General features: G+C 39.8%; 1 protein-coding gene across 3 annotated transcripts in view; it reads left to right on the forward strand.

The window, feature by feature from the left end:
* The window catches only part of CERS6 (ceramide synthase 6), a 334,758-nt gene that overhangs the window by 67,079 nt on the left and 241,316 nt on the right, over positions 1–26,363 (forward strand). For all 3 annotated transcript variants that reach the window (XM_082631373.1, XM_082631372.1, XM_082631374.1), the window contains exon 2: positions 23,125–23,230. In XM_082631373.1, coding sequence (XP_082487499.1) covers positions 23,125–23,230 — 106 coding nt within the window. The remainder of the gene's footprint in view (positions 1–23,124; positions 23,231–26,363) is intronic.

Consider the following 26,363-nt stretch of genomic DNA (forward strand, 5'->3'; position numbering starts at 1 on the left):
AAAGCTGATGCCCCAGTCCCAGGCCAGCTGAGTCGTCAGCATGTTTTAAAATGCTCTGGGAGATTGTAGTGTGAAGCGGTGTTGGTACCACTGCAGTAGAAGTTCAAAAAATACTTGTTAACTGATTAAATAGTAATTTTATGTACATCATAAATACGGGTTAATGTTTTGGTGCTGGTTGATATTCACTAGAATGCTGGCCTTGGTAGCATTTTTCAAATAGTCTTAGTAACCGTACATCATAAACCACAGAGTCTTGGCAGTACGCTGCCACACAGAGAAAAATGTATCGGGAGGTGAGGGGCAGATTTCTCTTCAAAGGGATATTGTCTTAAGCTTTTCAAAAGAAGAAATAAATTATGATATGCTTTCAGTTACATATTATAGATATATTTTGGAATGACTTCCAAAATCTTTTCCTCCCTGCTCCATGAATACAATTTCTTTGACAATGTTTATGAAAGCACTAAAATACTGTTGACTATTTCCTATAGATATCTAGATTTCTATTTTCTATTGATTACTAAGTCAAGTTTGACAGAACTGGTTCAAGCTTAACTCTTCAGGGAAATAAATCTGATCTGGTAGACAAAATTTAAGAGTGACAAGGCTGTACAGTCATAACATTGGGAAGCAGCAGAGGAGATCCACATAGTTTCCAAAGCTGGGATCAGGGACCAGCCTAGCTGCTAATCCAGCGTATTAGAGTGGTGATTTATGAGCAAAATGTTCCAGTCTTAACAGTCAGTGAGGGGCAGTAGGGAAACTGAAGCCTTTATTTTTTTCCCCATTGATTTGGTTCAAAACTGGGCCATGTTTTTCTCTAACAGAGAGAGATAATGCCCACCCCATAAGCCTGATAGATTTGTCACCAGGACCCTGCGAGATAAGGAGTGTAGTAGTGGCTATGAAGAACTGGCAAGTGTGGAATGGGGGAGGGGAGGAAGGGGGAGGGGGAGGATGGGGAGGGGGAAGAGGAAGGGGAGGAGGAGGTAAAGGGGGAAGGGGGAGGGGAGGAGGGGGAGAGGAGGAAAAGAGGGAGGGGGGAAAGGGGGGAAGGAGGGGACCGAGATGATGATAGTAATAGAACTTTGAGGGACAGTTCCAGCAAATTACTAAAGGGACTTTTCGGGTGCATTTGAAATGAGGCACTTCCAGACAACATGTCTTGGGTTCTTCTCACTGAATTAGAGGTGAAGGATGAGATGCTGTCATGTTAAACTAATAAATGACATTATTAAGGCCAGAAGTTGAAAGGAATTCTGCCTGCAGCTTGGGAGCTTCCCCGCGGAAGGTTTCCAAGGTCTGGGAGTCAAGAGATCACTCGTCTCTGACAGGAGCAATGGAAAGATCTAAATTAAAAATGGAGTTGTAGGTCTGCATCTTTATTCCCATCCTGTATGGATTCATCACTTATCTTAATTTCAGGATAACCAAATTCCTTTATTTGATAAGGAAACATCTTTCTTTTCAAAAAAACACCAAGCTAATGTATGAGGAAATATAATAATTTTTAAATCATCATTTTGCAACCCCTAGTGAAATATTTGATTCAGTCAAACATCATCAATGGGTGAAACAGATTAGAGGAGAATACTTCAAGAGAAGAGGAAAATAGATTAAGCCAATGGGACAATAATTATTTAATATACATAATGGATGTATGTGGCTTATTATTCTCTGCATTTTGTATGTGTTTGAAAAATTGCATAAAATAATTAAAGAGAATGGTTGCCCTAATTTAAAAAAAAGGAATAGTCTTCAGGCGCTAAGGGGCTTCACAGAGCAAAATTTTCTTTGAGTGGAAATAGAACTTTATAATTTCTTAGAAGCAATTTTTCTAAAGTAAAAAATGAGGCATGTAGAAGTTATTCCTGCCTTTCTAGCTCCTTCAACAAAAGCCAGTTTTGCTAAGTGTGTTATCTCTAAATTTCCTGTGCTGGGCAGTGATTGATTTGAGAACACAGTTGGAGAATTTACTGTGAGAATTCTTTTTTTGTTGACTTCCCTGGTTTGGATTCTTGTCATCAAGCTCAAAATTTTGCAACTATATGTTCTAACATAGTTGTGTAGCATTGGTCTTGAGTACTGAAAAGGAGCCACAAATCTATGGCAATTATAATCCCAGATTTTGAGATCTGTGTAATGGGCACAGGCAGCAGAGAGCTAAGTGCATGAGTTTTTGTGGGTTTCTAAGGTAACCCAGCTACTTCATTTAGGGCAAAGTGTTGACTATTTTGAAATTTATAAAGTATCCTTTAAAGCAGGTGTCAGAACTTTTTTTTGCTCCCTTGTTACTGCAAATCTAATCTTTTCTTGGCAACATTTCCCTGTTATTTTTTTAAAAATAATTTTATTAGTATGCTGAAAGTGTTAGCATTCAGTGGCAGTTAGGAAGTGGTTTTCCTCTGTAATGTAGGTGAAATTTTGAATCAAGTGGGAGAAAATGGTAGTAGTGAGATGCCAAAGCTTTTGTGTGTTTTCTAACTACTTGAATGAATGAATCAAACTCAATTAAAATACATCTTAATAAATATTCAAGTATTATATGCCAAGAATAATAGTGACTGTGTTAGTGTTGCTTTTGGCTAAGTAACAATACCTACTGATATTAGCTAAATGAAAAAGCTATTTATCTTCCATAATATAGATTGGTGGTTCTAGTTGGGATGCAATGGCTTTACAAAGCCAGTAGAGACCTGGGCTCTTTCTGCCTTTCTGCTCTGCCATTCTTAATGTTTGGTATTTGTCTTTAAGCTTGTCACCTCTTGATCCCATTATGGCTGCCACTGCTCCAAACATGACCTTTTACAATAGGAAGGAAGAGGAAGAAAGAGTCTGAGTGGAAAAATAAATAGTTCTTTTAATATGGGAGAAAAATTTTCTGTGTCTTTTCCACACCTCCAGTAGCTGTTAGGGAAACAGAGAAAGCAGAGGACATTTGGAGGACAAGATTCTGATTTTCATGATTGTCTGAGATCAATCATAATTCATAAGTAGGCTTTCCAAATAAAAGAGCTTTTGTTTGCAAGAAAAGAGGGGTGATTGTTGGATGGGAGACCAACGCTGCGCACCATGGTAGCGTGTGCCAGGCTTTCAGAGAAGAGAGGGAGCAAGCCCTGGTCATCGAGGATCTCACTACCTGATGGTAGGGAGAGGACAACTGGTCAAATGTCTGCAGCGATCTGTAGAATGAGAACAGTGTCAAAGAGGTGTGAATACAATACCATTGTAGGAGGATTGGGAGAGAGGTGTATAGATTCAAGAAAAACTTGGGGAAGATAGCACTTGAAATGAGCACTGAAGTTTTCAACAGGTGTAGATGGGCAGCCAAATGGCCTTGGGTCATATAGCAGGTATCCCAGAGGAATAATCACTGGTAATCGTGGAGAGCATTTGAAGCCCAAACATGTCATGGTGGTTGCTGCATTGTATTAGCAGCAGATGAATGAAAGTGCAACTTAATGTATTCTGAAAGGCGGCGTTGTTATGTGCCAGGTACAGTGCTGGTGTTTTTTCCAAATAGACTTACCTTCCTTGGTAGACGTGTTCATGTCTCTCCCCGGTGTGTTCCACTCATTCAAGGGCCACCCTAGACTGCATTTAAAATTGAACTTTAAACTCATGTGCGTTTCCTTCTTTTTAAAAAAAATTCTATTGGAGTATCGTTGATTTACAATGTTGTGTTAGTTTCAGGTGTACAGCAAAGTGAATCAGTTATACATATATCCACTCTTTCTCATGTGTGTTTCTGAGGTCTGTTGTTTATAATCTGTGGGTTCAGGCAGTATTTTTTTTTACTTAATTTTTAAATTGAAGTATCGTTGATTTACAATGTTGTGTTAGTTTCAGATGTACAACAAAGTGATTCAGTTATACATATATATGTTCTTTTTCAGATTCTTTTCCCTTATAGGTTATTACAAAATATTGCAGGTAGTATTTTTAAATTTATTTATTTATTTTTGGCTGTGTTGGGTCTTCATTTCTGTGTGAGGGCTTTCTCTAGTTGCGGCAAGCAAGGGCCACTCTTCACCGCGGTGCGCGGGCCTCTCACTATCGTGGCCTCTCTTGTTGCGGAACACGGGCTCCAGACGCGCAGGCTCAGTAGTTGTGGCTCACGGGCCCAGTTGCTCCGCGGCATGTGGGATCTTCCCAGACCAGGGCTCGAACCGTGTCCCCTGCATCGGCAGGAAGATTCTCAACCACTGCGCCACCAGGGAAGCCCTGCAGGTAGTATTTTTTTAAGGAAGTCCCAGAGGACCTCAAGCCACAGGTCCAGCTTTCTTAATGTGATGTGATAATATCATGCAGTTTAATGAACTGTGGTAGGCTTATAATGCTGGCGATTTACGTTAGTTTCATGATGTTTAATAAACTATACTAAGTTATTTTTGGTACAGTTAGCACAGTCATTGAGCTAGTTTTTCTGGATGGAAAGAAATGAACGAAAAGAAATGGTGTTTGTGAAAGAAATAGTCTTCTTTAATGTTTCCGTGCAGATTGCCCAGCACTGCTCCTTAGTGTGGTCAGACTGAAGCAAGACTGGGGACTCAGTGGAGAGAACTGAGAGACCCAAGTGATCTTTCAAAGAACGGCATTTGCAGAAGGAAAAAATCCCATGGAATAAAAAGATTTTAAAAATATTAAAATAATACAGCACTCAGGGGATTGGATTGACCATAAGCCTGGTGAATGAGGGGGCAGCCCAAAACTTAGTGTTAACTCTTGATTGTTTACGTTTGATTCTAGAATGAGAAAGATGATAATTTTACTCTTCTCTGAGTTAGTATGAGATTTTAGGTATAGTGTGTAATGTATATAAAAATAAATATATATATAATTTATCTAAAATATATAAATATATGTAATGAATTTCTCTGTATAAAGGACTTATTTTATTTTTTAAATTTTTTTGCGGTACGCGGGCCTCTTACTGTTGTGGCCTCTCCCGTTGCGGAGCACAGGCTCCGGACGCGCAGGCTCAACGGCCATGGCCCACGGGCCCAGCCGCTCCGCGGCATGTGGGATCTTCCCAGACCGGGGCACGAACCCGCATCCCCTGCATCGGCAGGCAGACTCCCAACCACTGCGCCACCAGGGAAGCCCTAAAGGACTTATTTTAACATAGTTACAGTGCTCTTATCATACCCAACAAAATTAATTGTAATGTTTTTATATAATAGTAACATATTTTATCATATTTATATGTATAGTATATAACCAGACTGTATCTATGTGTGTATCTGTGCCTTTGTCTCTATGTAGACATTTTACCTGTAGAAAAGAAGATTCAGAACTTCATAGCTGTTCTTGAATGTTGTAGGATTGTTGTGTGGAAGAGAGTTTGAATTTTGTCGTCTTTGTTCCTCTTGGTAGGAAAGACCCAACTGGTAGAGTTACAGGGAGACATTTGGGCTCATTTCTAAGGAAGAATTTCCTCAGAGCGCTTCTCATAGGTGCAATGGGCTGCTTTAGGTCACAAGGGAATTCCTGCATTCCTTAAGACCAGTCTGTTTAAATCTAGGCTGATGGAGTGGTTCTCCGGCTTCAGCATGCATTGAAATACCTGGAGGGCACGTTCAAACCCAGATTGCTAGACCGCCACCCTCAGAGTTATTGATTTAGTAGGGTTGGGGTGGGGTGGGGGGCGGGATTTTCATTTCTAACAACTTCTCAGGTGATGCTGATGCTGCTCATCTGGGGACCACAATTTGGGAGGCACTGGGCTAAAACATACTTATCAAATTAGGAATCATTTGGGGACTTTTGTTAAAAAACAGAATCTGAATCAGTTGGTTTGGGACTGGGCCTGAGATTCTGCATTTTTAACCTTTCCCAGGTGATGTCAGTGTTCCTGGTCCATGGTGCTTGAGTAGCAGGGCTAAAGAACCCATCAGGGATGATGAGGCTTGAGGAAATTTAAACATCCAGTGGGCGGTTAGACCAGAGGAGATAACTCTGAGCTTTTGCGAAATAATTTTATTTTGAAAATCCCCGAAGGGGACATAGAAAAAGTTGACTTTTGTTTAAAAATGTTTTTTTTTTTCATGGTAAAATACACTTTTGTTACAATTATCACACCATAATTACTAACATTTTATGACCCTTCTCTTCAGGTCTTTAAATAAGAACTCATTTAACTCTAAGCTTTTGCCCCTCAGGAAAATGCCTCATTGATTGAATCCACCACTGCGCTTTAAATGGAAATGACCTTCATGTTCTTTTATTCAATTGAGCTCTGATGTTTACTTGCAGATTTGGTTATTTCTCATAAATGGTCCCATCGAAGAATTTTGAGGGTTTAATACCATTATGTCCACTCATTGTGGCCATGGAAGGATTACAGTGAATCAAGAGATTACTAATCCTTTAAAAAAAATGACATGGATCTATATCCATTGTTTGGATAAGCAAGGTTGCATTAAGAAAATGAAATGTCTCTCATGGGGAAAGGTATGTTTCCCAATCAAGAACCAAGTGTATATTTTATGCTGTTTTCTCCTATTTACTCTGTATGAGTAAGCTGTGTTTTGCCTTTGCTGCCTTCAAAGTTGTCTCTCCACCTCTTATGTGAGCTTTGATTCTAATCTTGGGAGTTTACATCACTTTTAAGGTTTAGGTTTTTTGGCAGTAAGGGCATATTCTCATAGAATCACAAGCAGTTCTTAGACCAACTGGAGGTACAAGATGAAGACCTCAAAAAAGAAAAGCTGATTTTTTTTTATATAAACAATATTTTATTCAAATACAATTCTAAACATTTCTTTCATTTAGAATATTTACAAACACTATGAAACGCAGGACTGTGTCATCTAGATTCTAAATTAAAGACGAATGTTAATAATCAGAAAACATTTTTATGTGATCTTCAGAGTTGTATCATTTTTTGGTTTTTCTGTCTTCCCTCTTTCATGAAATAAGTGATTACTCAAATATCAGGGTTGTTTTTTTTTTGTTTGTTTGTTTGTTTTTTGCGGTACGCGGGCCTCTCACTGTTGTGGCCTCTCCCATTGCGGAGCGCAGGCTCAGCGGCCATGGCTCACGGGCCCAGCCGCTCCGCGACGTGTGGGATCTTCCCGGACTGGGGCATGAACCCGTGTCCCCTGCATGGGCAGGTGGACTCTCAACCACTGCGCCACCAGGGAAGCCCCAACGTTGTGTTTTAAAACTCATTGAGTATATACTTTATAACGTTGGAGAAAAGCTTATTATTAATAGTTCTTTTAACCTTTTGATATGTTGTTTTTCTCATACAAAGGGAAGTAAACCAGCATCTGCCTGCTTTATGTGCCAGGCACTTTACATCCACGTTTCATTTAATTGTTACGGCCCAGGTGGTATAGTCACATCATTGGGAAACTGGCTCAGGGTGGTAAAATGATGAAGCTAATATCCCACAGCTAGTAAGTGGTCAACCAGGATTTGAACCTAGGATGGCCTATCTTTAAAGCCACTTAGTTTCTTTTTATATGATGAGGCTTCCTAATATAAACAGCAGATTCTTTGGAATGCAGATGTTCCCACATCGTGTACAGTGGCATGACAGTAGAGGGCTCTGAGTGGGAGAGGGAGAAAATAAGTGTCCTGGCCAGTCAGAATCTCTTTAGTTTCTTATCCAGCGGCCACTCACAAACTCATATCAGCTGTGCTACAAAAATCAAATGGCGGTAGATGACCAGTTGGCAGGAGCATCCTCAGGTTAAAGATTTTGAACAAGTGAGAACACTCTGTGTTGATTATTGAACCACCATCTCTCAGCTGTAAACCCACCCTTCTAATTTTGTCTGTGGCCTTGGGACTGAGGCTCTAAAAACCACATTTCTCCTTTGCTAGCTCTTTCCCTGTAGTTTCTGCCAATATGGGGCATTAGAGGGGCCTGCACAGCTGGAGGAGAGAGGTTGGAGGAGGGAGACTAGACCTACTTATCCTCTTAACTTACTTTCTTGAAAGTGTCACCTCAGCAGCGGTTCTTCACCCAGGAGAGGTGGTTTATTTTCAGCAGTTGATTCCGGTTTCTTATTTACCCACCCTCACCCTCGGCCCCCGTCTAGAAGCAGCTGTGTTACATCCCCCTCAGAGGCATCATCCCCAGTTGGGGACTGCCCCCTCCTTAGGGCTCTGGATCCAGCTTTTTGGGGGTCCCTCCCTCATCTCCACTCTCCCCTCTTTCCCCAGAGCTGTTGGCTGCTCTTGCTTCCTCTGTGACCTCTCAGGGTCGCCTTTGTGTCTTTCAGTTCTCCTATACCAATTTAACTCATTCCTTACATTAAATTCTCTCTGTCAAAATAACTTTCAGTTTCTGTTTTCTTGACTAGATCCTCGTGGACGCACACTCTTTCAGAGAGAACTCCTAAGCTGTGCTGAAGCGTGGTGTGAACACACACTGCCCACTGCTGACACGGGGGCGTCGGGCAGAAGTCCTAGCAGAACTTGAGGGATTTGCAGACAAATTTGTTAGGTTCACATTCCTCCCACACAATTCCATCCTGGGACAGCATGTTAAATATGAGAAAGGAATAGGAAAAGGCAGCCGACTGAGAGAAGCTGTCTATCCTAGAGTCCGATTTGCCTCTAGGTTTGGGGATGACATTGTTTCTGGGCCTCTGTTTCCTCACCTATAAATCTTTTCTTTAAAATAAATTTAATTTATTTATTTTTGGCTGCAGTGGGTCTTTGTTCCTGCGCGCGGGCTTTCTGTAGTTGTGGTGAAGGGGGGCTACTCTTCGTTGCGTTGCACGAGCTTCTCATCACGGTGGCTCCTCTTGTTATGGAGCATGGGCTCTAGACACGCGGGCTTCAATAGTTGTGGCACGCAGGCTCAGTAGTTGTGGCTCGTGGGCTTTAGAGCGCAGGCTCAGTAGTTGCGGTGCACGGGCTTAGTTGCTCCGCAGCATGTGGGATCTTCCCAGACGAGGGCTTGAACCTGTGTCCCCCTCATTGGCAGGCGGATTGTTAACCACTGCCGCACCAGGGAAGCCCCTCACCTATAAATCTTCAGTAATGCTAATTACAGAGTCAAGTGAAGTTAGGAGAGTAAGAATACTAATGAGAAATATGAGACCTTGGATGAAAGTAAATTATCATGATGGGGCCTCCCTGGTGGCGCAGTGGTTGAGAGTCCGCCTGCCGATGCAGGGGATACGGATTCGTGCCCCAGTCTGGGAAGATCCCACACGCCGCGGAGCGGCTGGGCCCGTGAGCCATGGCCGCTGAGCCTGCGCATCCGGAGCCTGTGCTCCGCAACGGGAGAGGCCACAACAGTGAGAGGCCCGCATACCACAAAAAAAAAAAAAAAAAAAAAAAAAAAAAAAAAAAAAATTATCATGATGATCAAGTAAATACTGCAGTGCTGTCATTAGGCTTGATCTCTATGGGAAGGAGTTTGCTGAGGCCATAGGAGTCTTTGAGTGACATTGGGGTGGGGGCTTTTGGGGGCTGATGACCAGTCACAGAGGACCTGCTCTGACCTGGCACTGTGATCAATGCACTAAGTATATTATCATTCAACTTCTACCATTTTTTAGACAAAACTGATTTTGCTGATGTCAAGTCAGCTTTCTCCCTTCCTGTCAGTGTGTGACGGGTGGCATCCAGTCTGTTTTTTACAGTCTTCTTTGCTGGTGAAACAGGCACACGATAGGTAGTTGGTGTTAAAATTGGTGTTAGGCTGTCGAATTCTTCTGGGGGGAATTCTGGCGTATTGGTAGATCATGACCTCAAATGAAAACCTTTATGAAACTCTCCTTCCTGAACTGCTCACTCTGTTTTGAAATTCTGTTTTGAAAGTCATTGTGTTACTGGTAATTCACCATTAGGCTCAAGGGCATTGTCATCGTTACCTCCACACACACCCAGAAGTCTTCAGCGGTCTTAGACCGGGGGTAAAATAAAACCAGGCATGGTTCATTGGTGATCAAATCTTGTGGTTTGGAGGCACCAGTGGACAGTCCTTGTGTTCTGATATCTGGGCCAAAGGAAATGTTCACAGACCAGTGAGCATGTGTAACCAACTAAAGACAGAAATAGTAGAGAGTGCAGCTCTTGGAGTAGAGTGAGAGGGGTCTATACTGCATGCACCTTTACCCCTTAATTTTTAGTTCAAGTCACTGAAACACTGAACTCCTCTTTTGTAAAACAGTGATAAGAAAATCTGCTTGCATATCCCTCGGAGATATTTTGAAGATTGACTGAGAGGGAGGTGTGAAAGCGCTTGGTGAATTGCAAGGCACCTGGCAAAAGGAATTAAAGGATTAATGCGTTACAGGAAGGCTTGCAACTCTCCCAGACCTAATGTTTAGCTTTAGGGCCAATTTCGAGACAAATCTACCAGTAACAAGGTCCTGTAAGACAATCTGTCAACAGACCTTGAAGACTTGCTTCCTGCACCTGTGCTCTCCTCGGCTGGTCATCTGGGGAAGATGAGTGATAAGGGATGCCTAGACCCCGTCACAGAGCGGGGATGAGGACAGTGACAAGGAAGGGGTCGGTAACAGTGCTGAGGGGTACAGTCAGAGGGAATTCTGAAGCACTCTGGCAGAGCTCTTGATTTGTTCTGTGTCAGAAGCTGACAGAATGTGCTGGAAGCAGCAGTAAGAGATGGAGTTGCCGAAATCGCACTCGGTAAGTTAAAGAGGCATAGCCGACAGTGACAAATGCTATGGGGCACCGCTGTATCCCTCAATGAGAGGTCCGGATGGTATCATTCTCAGTGTGCAAAGGAAAGCAGATTGAAAATAAAACCTTCCTCATACATGTACAGTATTCCCCAACAATTCACTAACGATTATGGTAATTTTATAAGCATCGTAATGCTGTGATAATGTCTTAAAGCCTTTCCTGACTACAAAGGTATTTTCGTATATAAATATATGCTGTATAGTTTTTCTTCTAATAAATATCTTAAATGCCTTTTGCATCTTATTTTATGCAAAATGCAGGGGCATATTTTTCTTTGTTTAAGAGAAAGACACGATTTCTTTGAATTTTATGAACTTCACCTTTAATGGCTAGATTGTATGTTTCTTGAATAGTTGAACTCATGGTGAAATATCCGAAGTCAAGAGTTTTTGTTTGTTTATTTTTTCAGAATCCTGGAAATGTATAGCAAGCGGAGACAATTTTGACATTTCTCAAGTCAACTTGGGCTTTCCAAGAATCTCACCTCTTGGGGCGGGATAGGGAGGGTGGGCAGGAGAGGCAAGAGGGAGGAGATATGGGGATATATGTATATGTACTGTATAACAAAGCTGATTTACTTTGTTATACAGCAGAAGCGAACACGCCATTGTAAAACAATTATACCCAATAAAGATGTTAAAAAAAAATCAGCTCTCAGCTGATGACACTCAGCCTTTCTAGTCTCTGATCTGCACCTCTGATGAGATTGGAGTAGGCTAGACTGACAGGTTCCTTTTACTACAGCTGTTCCTGATTTAGCTGTAATTTTTGGAAAGGCTCTTGTGAATTTTTTTAACAATAGCAACAACAACAGCAAAGTCTCTCCCATGATTATTTATTAATAAAAACAGCCATTGTCTAAGGGTCTCTTCTACACCCTTAGAGAAAAGAATACAGTTAGATTCAGAAAAGAACCCTTAAAATACTAAAAAATAAAAATTTAAAGTGAGGACAGAAAAAGATGGATGAGGAAGGGTTTGTGGGATCTGCACTGTTTATTCTTGGGGAGAGAAGAATGCAGGATGACTTCATCAGTGTTTTCAAATATTTGAGGAGGTTATTGACTGTACCATTTCTCCAGAGGGCTGAGAAAAGAGGAAATGGGTTTATATTTCAGCTCGAAAGAATGATGCGGGAAGAACATTTTGAGTCAATCGTGATGAAAAACTAAACTAGGATACCAAGGGAAGATTTTTTTTTCTACTTTTTATTTTGAAATAATTATAGATTCACAGGAAATTGCAAAGAAATGTACAGGGAGGTTTCATGCTTGAAGGAAGTTTTTGAGTGATCTCTCTAGAGAGAAAGTTTAGCTTGGAAAAAGGAGGCTGGACCAGGTGACATAGTAAGCTCTTAAATTTTCTGGCTCTTTCATGAATTTTTGCCATCCTTGTGTTCTTCCCATAAGTTTCCCACTACAGCTTACTGAGCAGCACAGACAAGAGGTCCTCCTAATGTGGGAAATGTATGCTCCTTGTAGTGAGAATTTAAGACTAGCCAGCACTTATTGAATATTTTCCAAATGTTGAATGCTGTCAGTCTTCACACGCATTCTGCAAAGTAGGTTTTATTGTCTCCATTTTTAAAATGTGGTAACTAGGGTTCAGAAATGTTAAAGAGCTTTCCAACATTCCAAGCTCAGAGCAGATTCACTTCGGATATGGGTTTGCTCTAAAGGAATTTTCCTTTCTACTCTACCTAGAAACAAATTCATATTTTTTTTCCTAAGGAGAGAATTGTCTTCTGCCTGCCTGCTGCTCTGCATGCCGTCTTCCCCTATCTCTATCCCTTTCCAGTTAGTCTAAAGATGCCAATGATTTAGAAATATTTCCCGACATGAACAGAGTGTAATTATGATTTTCATTATATAGATGAAGGAATAGAGAAGTTCTGTGGCATTTCCAGGCACAGGCAGAAGCAATTATTTTCTGGAGGCATCTCAAAACTCTCTTGGAGTATTTAATTAATGGTGGTAACATTTTTCTTGAAGTGATTTCATGCCATTTCATATCTTCTTGTGTGCCATTGACTTGAACTTCATCCTTTTCTCTACTTGACAAGGTCCTGAAGTGGCATTTTATTTTTATTCTACGTACTGTTCTCTCCCTTGTCTCAGTCACAGCAGAGTCCTTTGCTTCAAGAGGTCCATGGAATTAGCTGAATTGAAGCTGTCATAGGGCTTTCCATGTTCAATTTTGGTGTCACTGACGTTTTGAGTCTTACCTGGCATAGAGACCATTCAGTTCATCTCTATTTTTAAAGCTATTTATTTTTTATTTTTGGTGTTAAAAGTTTGCATCCTCATTTTAGGATGTTGAAAACCATAAGAAAGCATAAAAAAGAATGTTAAAGTAAGCCACAATCCTATTATCTGGCAATAGCGTATCTTCAACTTCTTTTATGTGTTAGAGATTTATATGTATAGATAAGTAGTCAGCATATAAACATTATTGTACCTCTTGTTTCTGAGCTTTTTTCCATGTTATTAAATATTCAGTGAACACATGTAAAGGTTGTTTACCTTTAAAATAAATATAAAGCATACATATGCCCAAACTTAAATAATACAGAAAAATGTAAAATGCAAATTAAGCTTCCTAACCCCCCAAAATTATCACTGTTAACGATTTCTCACTGCTCTTCCTGAAAAAAGTGTTTTTTTTAAGTACACAAATGAGATATTATACTTGTGCTGTATGTTGCCTTCTGCATTGACTATTACGTCTTGAAGCATAACAGATCTACCTCATTTTGTCTTATGGAATTCCATTGTATGGATGTGCCATATTTCATATGGCTCCTTCTAATAAATATTTGTTTCCTGTCTTTTTTGTTACTTTAAGCAGTACGGCAATCAACTTTATTTTAAAAAATGCCAATATATCTGGAGGCTAAATTTCTAGGAGAAATATAACTAGTAATGCTCACAAGGGCTTAGGCAGTTTAACAATTTGCTAAATACTGGTAAATTGCCTTTCAAAGATTGCACCAGTTTAGACACCCACCAAGAGTTTACCAGAGTACCTGTTTCTTCTTACTCTTGCCAGTATTGGAATTTATCAAAATTTAAAAATTTTTGGCAAATGGTACAGTGATAATGGTACAGTGTTTTGATATCAGTGTTTTTTTTACTTATCACTTTTTAAAATTAACATGGCTTTTCCAACATCTGGAAGCCACCTGCATTCCTTGGCTCACAGCCTTTCCTCCACCTTCAAAACCAGCAGCATAGTATCTTCCAGCCTCTCTCCTCTCTGACCCCTGCTTCCGTCATCCTTTTCTCTCTGGCATTCTTGTTCTCCAAATCCTCGGCTGTATGTCACATGATCAGCCTGAAGGGTATGAAATACTTATTCTCACTGCCCAGATGATTTCATTAGTCTTATGGTTTTATGTGGCATCTGTAGGTTGATGACACCAAATTTGTATCTCTAGCCCAAACCTCTCCTGAACCCCAGACTACTCTATCCAACTGCCTACTTAGCATCTCCACGTATAAGCCTAATAGCTTATAAGCTTAACCTCACACTTACTAGCCCCAGACTAACTCTGTCCTTCCAAGGGCTCAGGGCAAAGACTTGTCGGTATCCTTTATTCCTCTCTTCCCATCTCATCCCACGTTCAATCCAGTGCATGCTGTGAGCCCAGTGTTCAAGATAGTTTGAGGACTTGACCACAGCTCACCACCTCTTTTGCCACCACTCCCTTTGGGCCACTGTCATCTCTTGCCAGGATAACTGGAGCAACCCCCCAGTTGGCCTGGCTGCTCCCATTCTTGCTCCCCTTTAGTCAGTTCTCAAGAGAGGAACCAGTGATTCTGTTTAAATATAAATCACTCATTTAGGTTTTCTTCTCAAAGTCCTGCAGTGGCTTCCTGCCTCACTCATGGTAAAAACCGAAGTCCTTCATTTAGTGCACAAGGTACGATGATGTGGCTGCCTTGCTTCTCCGACCCTACCTTTCTCTTCTCGCTCTTCCTAACTCTGCTCTAGCCTCATTGGCCCTCTGGTTGTGTCTTCAACATCTCAGGCGTACTCCTTTCTCAGGCCCTTTGCTCTTAGCTGCTGTTCCTTCCAGAATGTTCTTCCTCCACTTCTCTTTCTACTTGATTTCCTTACCTTCTTAGGAATCTGCTCACTTTCTCAGGAGCCTTCCCTGACCAGTCCATTGAAAATTGCAACCCCACCTCATCCTTCTTAGCAGGCTTTATTTTTCTCTATAGTACTTTTCACTGTCTTGCATCACATGCATCACTTTATTTTTCATCTCCCTTCTTCCCCACTGGAATGTAAATTCCATAAAAGCAGGGAATTTTGTTCACTGCTGCATCCCCAACAGCAGGGCTGACTCATCATAGGTACTCAGTGAGTCATTTGTTAGTGAATCATTAAACTGTTTACCATTTTCTCTATTATAAAATGATGGTGAGTGAAAATCTTTCCATTTATGGCTTTTTTTCTTTGACAGATTTCCCGAGATAAATACCTGAAAGTGAGATTTCTGAGTGAAGGTGTATGACTATATCACATTATTTTAACAGTGCCTTTTAAATCAAGTTTTATTATTTTAGGGAAAGGAGAAAATGTTGTTTTTATTAATAGATTATGTTAGGATTGACCAGGTCTAAATCTTGTCTAAACTATTTAAGTGTTAACATCTTGAGATCCTTTAGCTTCTTTGAGATTTAGTTTATATTTCTGTAAAATGGGACTAAAATTTACTTCGAAGAGTTGTTGTTGGACTAAAAAAAATAAATAAATAAAACATTGCAAAGCACTTGACACTTAACAACTATCAATAAATATCAGTCTCCTGTCTCCATCCTGGCCGTCTTTCCACTAAATGTGGAAGCAGCTTTATCTTAGAATTGTAGAATACACAGTCCCACGCATACACCTACTTTCCCAGGCACATGCAGCCATGTGTATCTAAACATGCACCCACGTAGCTTTCAATATCCAATCTATACTGTTCTCATAAGTTTAAAGTTTGTAATACTTTCTGTGACTGTAGCCATGGGCACACCCATAACTGGTGAATGTTGGAGCCTGTGGAGGTGCTGGTGGTCAAGCAATGAATTGAATCAGTCAACCCCTGTTCATTTCTTTTTTCTTGGACGTTCACTTGTTCATACTTAGGTTTCTTTCCAGCACAGTCTGGGGTGGGACATATGTTATTTCTCATAATTGGGTTTAAGTATTTAATCTGTTGTTAATTGGTTGTGATTAATTTCAGAGACCTTCTAAGTACTTTTGTATTTATCAATATATTTGCCATTTCTGATGTTCTTCATTTTTTCCTGAGATCTAAGCTTCCCTCTGATTTTGCTTCCTTTCAGCCTAAAGAACTCTCTCTAGTATTATTGAAGTGGGGGTCTGGTGGCAGACAAATTCCCTTTGTTTTCCTGTCACCTTCATTCTTTGAAGAAAAATTTTGCTGGACATAGAATTTTGGGGTGACAATTTTTTTGGTTTTGATTTTGCTACCAGCACTTTAAAGGTGTTGTTTCACTGTCATTGAACCTCTGTGATGTCTGATAAGAAGTCCTTTGTTTTTCAAATTATTGTTCCCTGTGTATAATGTGCCATTTTGTCTGGTGAATTTAAATATTTTATCTTTGGTTTTCATCAGTTTGACTGTGATTTTGTCTAGATTTTCCTTTTTTTGGAACTTATCTATTTTGGGGATTCTTGAGCTTCTTAAATCTGTATATTTATATCTTTTATCAGACTTGGGAAGTTATAGACTGTTATTTCTTTCTATTACTAATATTTTCTTCTTCTTCCCCAGTCTGCCTCCTTTTTTCCTGGAACTCCAATTACCCATATGTTAGCCTTTTTGAAATTGTTCCGCAGTGTGTGTTTCTTTATTTTGTCATTTTTTTCTTTCTCTGTCTCAGATTGCATTATTTCCATTGCCCTATCTTCAGATTCACTGAATGTCTTTGCATGTCTTTACCCCTAAAATTGGGCCATATTTTCCTTGCTCTCTGTCAACATACTAGATTGTATCCTGGACATTGTGAGAGTTATGTTGTAGAGATTCTGGATTTTTTTACATTGCTCTGAAGAGTGTTGAGATGTCTTGTGTTAACAAGCAATTTACTCAGTTAGATTCAAATTGTAGCCTGTCAGGCCTGCAGTGGACCATGGCTTCAATCTCCATTCAGTTCTTTAAACCTCAGCTCCTACCTGCTTTCAGTTTACCTTGTACATATGTGGTTTGGGGTCAGCCAGAACTTCATTTATATGCAGAATTAGAGGTTGGCTTTTTTCTTTTGTGGTTCTCTAGCCACTCTCTGATTTCCCCAGGCTCCTTTCCTGGTCCCTGCAGCTAGACAAGAGAGTGTGTTTTCCTGTCAAACTTTATCTGCTGCTGTGATTGATCTCAGAGCCGAGCTGCAAACTAAATATATAAATAAGTAAACGGGAGCTTGTTTTCTGCTGGTTTCCTGCTCCAGCTTTTTACTCCCCTCCAAAGTCTACTTGCTTTTATTCCATCTCCAGAGCCCTCAAGTAGTTTGGTTTTGTTTTTAGGGGCTTGGCCTGTTTTGCAGAGTTTTTAAGGATGAAAAATCGATGTATTGGGAGCTCACTTCTCTATGTCAAAAACAGAATGCTTCTTTTAAGTATTTTTTAATCAAAATCTTTCCTGAGATAGCGGTAGATTCACATGCAGTTGTAAGAAAGAATACACTGAGAGCTCATGCTCCCTTCCCTACTTTCCCCCAATGGTAACCTTTTGTAAAACTATAGTATGACATCACTAGCAGGATATTGACATTGATACAACCTGTTAAGCTTACACAGATTTCCCCAGTTGTACATTGTGTGTGTGTGATTTAATTCTGTACAGTTTTTATCACATGTGTAGGTCTGTGTGTCCACCACCACAGCCATCCAACTACTTTGACAAGTGTAGGAAATGCTAGAGTCAGGAAGGACTAAGTCTCTGGCCATGCTCCCCACTGAAGATGATTACATAGTATTAAGTGATTAGAACTGACGTGTACCCTGTAAACAAATTTTTTTTTGATTACTCTCTTTTTCCATAGTGTAAAGGTGTTTGAGTGCAAGAATCATTTCGTGTTTTGTGTATACCTTTAAGCACACCACAGCCCAGAGCTTACCTTGGTGCTCTGTGTAGAGACATTCAATTCATGTTTATAATACAAATACATGTTGTTAAATAGAACTAAAAAGTAGGAATGTCTTAGGTGTTTTCTCTGCTTTTACATTGAGACTAGTATTTTTCAAAGCTTACATCCTTATTATATTTACTTTCAAATATGTTATACTACATGAAAGTACTTCATAGATGTTTGATCTTTTGAAGAACGTGTTGCTGCCTTTGATTAAAAAGTAATTAGGTGAACATTTCCTGGTAGAGGCAATCATCAAAGTTCAAAAGTACATATTCCCTTTCAACTATTATATTTGTAGGTACTCTACCCCACCCTCTGTCTATCTCATTCTGTTTCTCTCTCTCCTACGACAGCCCTTGTGAAAGACAGTTTTTGTGACCTTACTTCTGTTAGAGCTAGCACTGGAGAAAAAAAAAAATCCAGCATTTCTCTAATGGACTATGACAGTAGGTGTTAAAATTACAGTAGTTTGGTCATGAGTTTTATTTGGCGTCTAATATGCTCTCTTTAAAAAAAAAAATGCCAGCAGTGATACACAAATTCTTTGGAGAATAAACAAATAAAATTTTTATTTTCATATAATCTTATATAAGATATATATCATATATTATGTATATATATCATATAATACTTTTAGGAAGATAAAAATTATATCTTCTTTCTTCTCTCATTTGGGATTTGAAATTAATGTTTTCTGCCTCTCTTGTGAAATATTTTTTTATTAATTTGTATTGGAGTATGGTTGCTTTGCAATGCCATGTTAGCCTCCACTGTACAACAGAATGAATCAGCCATCCTCACACAGATATCCCTTCCCTTTTGTACTTCCCTCCCATTTAGGTTACCACAGTGCATTAGGTAGATTCTACCCTGTGTTGTACAGTATGAAGTTTTTTAAATCTTGGAAATTAAGTATTTGGCTGTCTGTGCTAGATAGGTTGAAAAGAGAATGCCTAGTGAGAGGTTGGTAGGGCTGCTATGACATTATAGGGACAATGGAAATTATAGAAACAGCTTCCTGAGTTTGAGTGGTCAGTCTCCTACCCTCTGAGTCCCAAATGAGGACCCTGAGTAGATGTGGGTATTTAAGGGTGTTAAAATGCACAACCCCTATGAGAAAGAAGAGGATGGGTACCTGCCATTGTATTTTAGCTGATTTGTTCATTCATTCATTAAATATTCATTGAGTGCCCACAGTATGCCAGGCATTTCATAAAAATATTCTGTGGCATAGTAACTTCTTTCAAAGGATTGAAGTGGTTTGATTTATTGTACATACCCATCATGGACCATTTAAACTATAGAAATCTTCAACCTGTACATTGAGTTAAATTCTGTTAAATTTGTCTGTCATTCCTCACACACCACCCCACTCCTCAAATCCTCAGAAGTGGGGACTTAGCTTGGCCAGTACATTCAGATGGGGAGCTGATGATAACATTGACCTTCCTGGGAAAGAAGTATCCTGTCCCCTGCTTCCCTTGCCCTGGAGGCAGAGGATACTTGCCTCTCTGACCCTCTCTGCAAAGTGCGGGTGGTGATAATCCTGCCTCATCTGGTTGAGGGAGAGTAAATGGGTTTGTGTGTTAGGGTCCCCTGGAGATGGGAAGTGTCATTAAGGTCATTCCAGCCTCCATGAAAGAGACCACACACACAGGGAAGAGGGACACACATATACATAGCAACTCTTCCTGTGATAAGTGTGGGCACACCACCCTATAGGGTCATGGAGATTGATGGGAGAGCTGGGGAGGTTTGGGTCCTGAGAGAAGGCCAGGTGTGGATGGACTCAGAACCTGAAGGCATTGCTGGTGTGGACTCAGTGTGGACTTATGCCAGGTCTGAGGCTTGATGATGGGGCTTGCTACAATTTATTGCCCAAATGGGGCACACTTAAATTATTGTGGCAGAATAGCAAGCAGGGATGCTTTTGTCAGTAAAGGTGGTACCATTAATAATGATGCTGGGACAAGCAGGCTGTGAGGGTAAACTGAGGTAAGTGGTTACTCTACCTGATGACCCTTGTGTTTTTCAGTTTCCTGTCTTGGTTTCTGGTCTCTTCTTTTTCGCTTGGTACTTTCAGAGCTTGTTGAAGGTGCATGGCTTGACACAACATAGCTGAAGCTTAGTGTGTTGCTGGACCCAGAGAGTCACGGTGTGTAAATGCCGTGGTGTGAAACCATACACATGGCTCCCATCAAAGATTTTAGACAAAGAGACCATGTAACATGGTGTTTTAACATATACATGTGTTTGTATATACACACAACTTATGTACCTATGTAATTATTATAATTTTTTACATGAGGGCATTGGACACAGAGAGATTAATTTCTGAAGCTAAGGCTCTGTAGCCAGACAGTAGCAGAGATAATTCCCACCTATCCTTTAGACACTGCTTAAAAAATATGTTTACAGAGCATCATATATATTTGATCATTTTGATTATCAAAACTTCATAAGCTTGATGACCAAGGGGCATGCCTTCTTCAAGATGCTGTTGTTATTATTGCTGGAAATTTAGAGAAGAGTTTCAAAAAAGTGGTTTGAAGTTTAAAAGAGGAGGAGTGAGGTGTAAAACCTTATATTGTATAACATACTAAAAGAACCTTTTTGAATGCTTTTGTATGTTACTGGGAGATGATAGCAAAGGTGAGGAAGTTGTTTTGAAGAGATTCTGTTGAGTGAATTTCTTGACTCTCCTAGCGTCTGCCCGTGCATTGTTGTGGGACACAGAGAGATGGTCTGTTAACTTGTCAACAGTACTCACAACAATGACAGCAACGGTGAAAACACATTTACAGAAGACAGCCAGTTGATCAGATTTCTTGACCCTGCCCTGCGTATGCCTGGCATTGTCATGGCATATTCGGAGATGATGTGATCAGCCTTTGCATTTAGACTCTTCGCTCTTTAGAAGAAGAAAGCAGGCCATGTACTAGAACAGGAGGTTGTTACAAGGATGATGATGCCAAATTCCAAAAGGGAATTTGAATACAGTGTTTCAGAAGTTACGGGAATTGGGAAGATGAGGGAGGGCTGGGGAGAAATCCAACAGGGAAAAGTAGAAGGCAACCATTGCAGGTGTTGATTTTGGCTTTTATACCAAGCTAATTTTGCTATTTTACCCTTTTAAAAAAACTTTTGCTGATCTCCTGTCTTTTCACACCCCACATTATACCTTATGATGAAGAGGCAGATAACCATGAAGCAGGAAACTTTGTCAAGGGAACAAGTTCTGGACAGTCTTCTGGTCATTGCCCATCAAACTTTATTTCTTTCCACTAGCTACGTCCATAGCTCCACGATTACTGTTCATAGTGAAGACCCAAAGTTATTTAAAAAAATACTACACTTCTCTTTAAGAAGGTAGGGGCATAGGTAACATGTTTTAGAAAATTTTATGTTACAAAGAACGGAGAATGCAAAAGTTTAGGAAAATTCCAGTTTCTAGATTTACATACTAGGAAAGGGTGGTTATTCTTCCTAACTTCGTCCCAGAGAGCCCAGGGAAACAGGATTTATATTGCATTTTTGTGTGTATCTTTCCTGGTTTAGGCTTGCACGTATAGTACTCCATTCTCCTGTTGGAATACATTTTTTTATTTTTGTCTTTTTATTTTTTTATTTTTTTATGCGGGCCTCTCACTGTTGTGGCCTCTCCCACTGCGGAGCACAGGCTCCGGACACGCAGGTTCTGGACGCGCAGGCTCAGCAGCCATGGCTCATGGGCCCAGCCGCTCTGCGGCATGTGGGATCTTCCTGGACCGGGGCACGAACCCGTGTCCCCTGCATCGGCAGGCGGACTCCCAACCACTGCGCCACCAGGGAAGCCCTGGAATACATTTTTTTTTTTTTTTGTCTTTTACTTGAAATAGGACCCAGTGGGATATTATGTGTTACCATGTATGTAAACATCATTAGTCCACCTTAAAAAAAACTCCTCCCTTGTCTACTGTTCTTTAACTCGTTCATTATTATTAAAGAAGCTTCATCTAAGATTTACTCATGATCTGTTTTGTATATATGTATTTTTAATATATTTGTTTTTATTTATTTATTTTTGGCTGCGTTGGGCCTTTGTTGCTATGCGTGGGCTTTCTCTAGTTGCGGCGAGCGGGGGCTACTCTTCGTTGTGGTGTGTGGGCTTCTCATTGCAGTGGCTTCTCTTGTTGCGGACCATGGGCTCTAGGTGCGCGGGCTTCAGTAGATGTGGCGCACGTGCTTAGTTGCTCCATGGCATGTGGGATCTTCCCGGACCAGAGCTCGAACCCGTGTCCCCTGCATTGGCAGGCGGATTCTTAACCACTGCACCACTGGGGAAGCCCCTGTTTTGTATATTTATCAGTTGCTTTTGGCCAACATTAAATTAATTTGGATCATACTTTCATAGGTTATTATATTATTTGTATTTATAGAAAAAGTTAAATGTCACTACTAGAAAGGAACATGTATCGCACCTTATTTCTGGACCATTTAGTCTAAAACAACTCTAACGCTTTTCTTTTTAAAAAAGTTTTAGAAACATCCTCATACTTTTGGGGCCCCATGCCCTCTGCCTGCATTCCTCCCATGCCTCGTTCATACATCAAACACGGCCAGAAATGCAGCTGAGTCTTCCTGTTGTTCTTGACATAATCATTAGCTTACAATAAAAACGGTGTAGCTGATGCTTATAATCATTTCAGACTTTTCAGCTTGGCTGGGACATCATGCTGTTTGACACCTTTTATGATTGTTTATGAGAAAGAAGCAAGTAAGCATAGAGAATTTTAAGACGTCCTAAGGAATTGGGGCTGAACATAGCACACTTTGATCATAGAAACAAAAATGGCGAATTTTTGGACTAGGGTTGATCAAAAGCATACTTTCTGTATGTATAATCAGATGGTTAGTAAACACTTTCTCATAGAAAAAATATAACATGACTTGTTAGTAAGAAGAATATAAATTGTCATTTCAAAATCATGGTTTTTTGGTTTATGTATCTCACGCAGATTTATATTTGTCATTTGATAGTCTTTCTATCTGTTCAGTCTCAGAACTTGAGTATCAGGAGGTTTCAATATTTTAAAAGGATTTCTTTTTTTACTGTTACTGCTGGGAGATTAAAGGAGGAAAAAAAAAGTTAAATCTGCTTTAAAGGTACTGACATATGAATGTTGACAATGTCTACCCATAAAATCCTATCAACACTTTATTGGGACAGTTGAGTAATGTTTAACTGATGACATTAAGAACATCTATAGAGAGAATAACTTGTGTCTTTTCTTTTCTTTTTTTTTTTTTTTTTTTTTTAGATTTGTAGCCAAACCATGTGCCATAGCCCTCAACATTCAGGCCAATGGACCACAAATTGCCCAGCCAAATGCCATTCTGGAAAAGGTTTTTACTGCAATTACAAAGGTATGATTGTCCTTTTCTGGGATATGAATTGTCATGACCACTGTTCTCAATCTGAAATCATTCAGTTCCTTCTCTCTTGGGTTTGAGAACTAACATTTGACTAGCCTCGTATGTGAAAGTGTCCTCTTGGAAAGCACACAGGCATTGTGACTAGACCAAAAAGCATAGAAGCCAAAATACACGTGGGTGTGTTTGAGACCTGATTGTTGACTCCCAAGGTGATGTGAGAAGCTTGTCTGTGAAGCACAGTCTAGATTAGATGGTGGTTGGTCTAATTCTGTGCCTCTTAATCTCACAGGACATGAAGCAGTATGTATGAATAACAGTTGGATGGGACTTTGGGGAGAGCTGAGGAATATAATTAATGTATTGTGAGAAAAAGCGCCTGTTTGCTTATAACATAGTCCATATGTTCTAGCAGTTGTGATATACAGGCAGGTGAACAAAAGGGAATAATGGAAGGAGAGAAGAGCTTCAATATGAAGACATGAGGAGCAAGGGTCAGGAGAATTATAAAGTACAGATTCATTGTAAAGAAAACGGGAGGGGAGATGATCGCTCTGGTGAGAGTTAAAGTCCAAACCAGGAGTGGGAAGAGGAGGCAGGGAGAAGATTGAGGGAAAGATTGCCATCCACTGCCAGCTGGTATTTCCTTAAGAACAAAAGGGGGAGGAAGACAGAAGTCAGAAACACTCAAGCTAAGGCCATAAAAAATTAAGCAAATCACAGCATCCAAAAAGCTGATTCTTACTCATATCTCTCTCTTGTCTTACTCTTTCGTGAAGAAGAAGGAAGAAAAGGAGCATAACAGTCTATGAGAAGTATCGTGTGTTTGTATATGAAATAGTTCCTTTTCCCACTTTCATTTTTCTGGGAGAATTACTCAGGCTTCTAAGATGTGATTTGGCCATGTTAAGCAAATTTTATTCCATTTTTGGTATTTGTATTGCTAACATTTTGGCCATGTTAAGCAAATTTTATTTCGTTTTTGGTATTTGTATTGCTAACATTTGTATTGCTTCTCTCTTGTCTTAAAACTATTAATTCAAATATTCAAACATGTTTGTTTATTTTATGGTCTTCACTTCTGCCAGGATTCTCTAGAGTTTCCCCGTCTGTTCTTTTAAAAATGGTATTTTTCCTGGAAAAGTGGAAGAAAGCACCTGTTGTTCTTAACATCTCTAATAGGAAGAAGAGTATAATAAATGGAATTTTAGGAAAAAGAGTAGAAAAATGGAATTTTAGTTTTGTGGGATGATTTTATTTATTTTAAATTTTATTTTTTGGGGGGGTTATAACATCTTTTTTTAAAATATCTTTATTGGAGTATAATTGCCTTACAATGGCGTGTTAGTTTCTACTTTATAACAAAGTGAATCAGTTATACATATACATATGTTCCCATATCTCTTCCCTCTTGAGTCTCCCTCCCTCCCACCCTCCCTATCCCACCCCTCTAGGTGGTCACAAAGCACCTAGCTGATCTCCCTGTGCTATGCGGCTGCTTCCCACTAGCTATCTATTTTACGTTTGGTAGTGTATATATGTCCATGCCACTCTCTCACTTCGTCCCAGCTTACCCTTCCCCCTCCCCATATCCTCAAGTCCATTCTCTAGTATGTCTGTGTCTTTATTTCCGTCTTGCTCCTAGGTTCTTCATGACCTTTTTTTCTTAGATTCCATATATATGTGTTAGCATACGGTATTTGTTTTTCTCTTTCTGACTTACTTCACTCTGTATGACAGACTCTAGGTCCATCCACCTCACTACAAATAACTCAATTTTGTTTCTTTTTATGGCGGAGTAATAGTCCATTGTATATATGTGCCACATCTTCTTTATCCATTCATCTGTCGATGGACACTTAGGTTGCTTCCATGTCCTGGCTATTGTAAATAGAGCTGCAATGAACATTTTGGTACATGACTCTTTTTGAATTATGGTTTTCTCAGGGTATATGCCCAGCAGTGGGATTGCTGGGTCGTATGGTAGTTCTATTTTTAGTTTTTTTAAGGAACCTCCATACTGTTCTCCATAGTGGCTGTATCCATTTACATTCCCACCAACAGTGTAAGAGGGTTCCCTTTTCTCCACACCCTCGCCAGCATTTATTGTTTGTAGATTTTTTGATGATGGCCATTCTGACTGGTGTGAGATGATATCTCATTGTAGTTTTGATTTGCATTTCTTTAATGATTAATGATGTTGAGCATCCTTTCATGTGTTTGTTGGCAGTCTGTATATCTTCTTTGGAGAAATGTCTATTTAGGTCTTCAGCCCATTTTTGGATTGGGTTGTTTGTTTTTTTGATATTGAGCTGCATGACCTGCTTGTAAATTTTGGAGATGAATCCTTTGTCAGTTGCTATATTTGCAAATATTGTCTCCCATTCTGAGGGTTGTCTTTTCATCTTGTTTATGGTTTCCTTTGCTGTGCAAAAGCTTTGAAGTTTCATTAGGTCCCATTTGTTTATTTTTGTTTTTATTTCCATTTTTCTAGGAGGTGGGTCAAAAAGGATATTGCTGTGATTTATGTCATAGAGTGTTCTGCCTATGTTTTCCTCTAAGAGTTTGATAGTGTCTGGCCTTACATTTAGGTCTTTAATCCATTTTGAGTTTATTTTTGTGTATGGTGTTAGGGAGTGTTCTAATTTCATACTTTTATATGTACCTGTCCAGTTTTTCCAGCACCACTTACTGAAGAGGCTGTCTTTTCTCCACTGTATATTCTTGCCTCCTTTATCAAAGATAAGGTGACCATATGTGCGTGGGTTTATCTCTGCGTTTTCTATCCTGTTCCATTGATCTATCTTTCTGTTTTTGTGCCAGTACCATACTGTCTTGATTACTGTAGCTTTGTAGTATAGTCTGAAGTCAGGGAGCCTGATTCCTCCAGCTCCATTTTTCATTCTCAAGATTGCTTTGGCTATTCGGGGTCTTTTGTGTTTCCATACAAATTGTGAAATTTTTTGTTCTAGTTCTGTGAAAAATGCCATTGGTAGTTTGATAAGGATTGCATTGAATCTGTAGATTGCTTTGGATAGTAGAGTCATTTTCACAGTGTTGATTCTTCCAATCCAAGAACATGGTATATCTCTCCATCTGTTTGTATCATCTTTAATTTCTTTCATAA

Source organism: Mesoplodon mirus (assembly GCF_964341445.2).
Source record: "Mesoplodon mirus genome assembly, chromosome: 8".
Taxonomy (NCBI): domain Eukaryota; kingdom Metazoa; phylum Chordata; class Mammalia; order Artiodactyla; family Ziphiidae; genus Mesoplodon; species Mesoplodon mirus.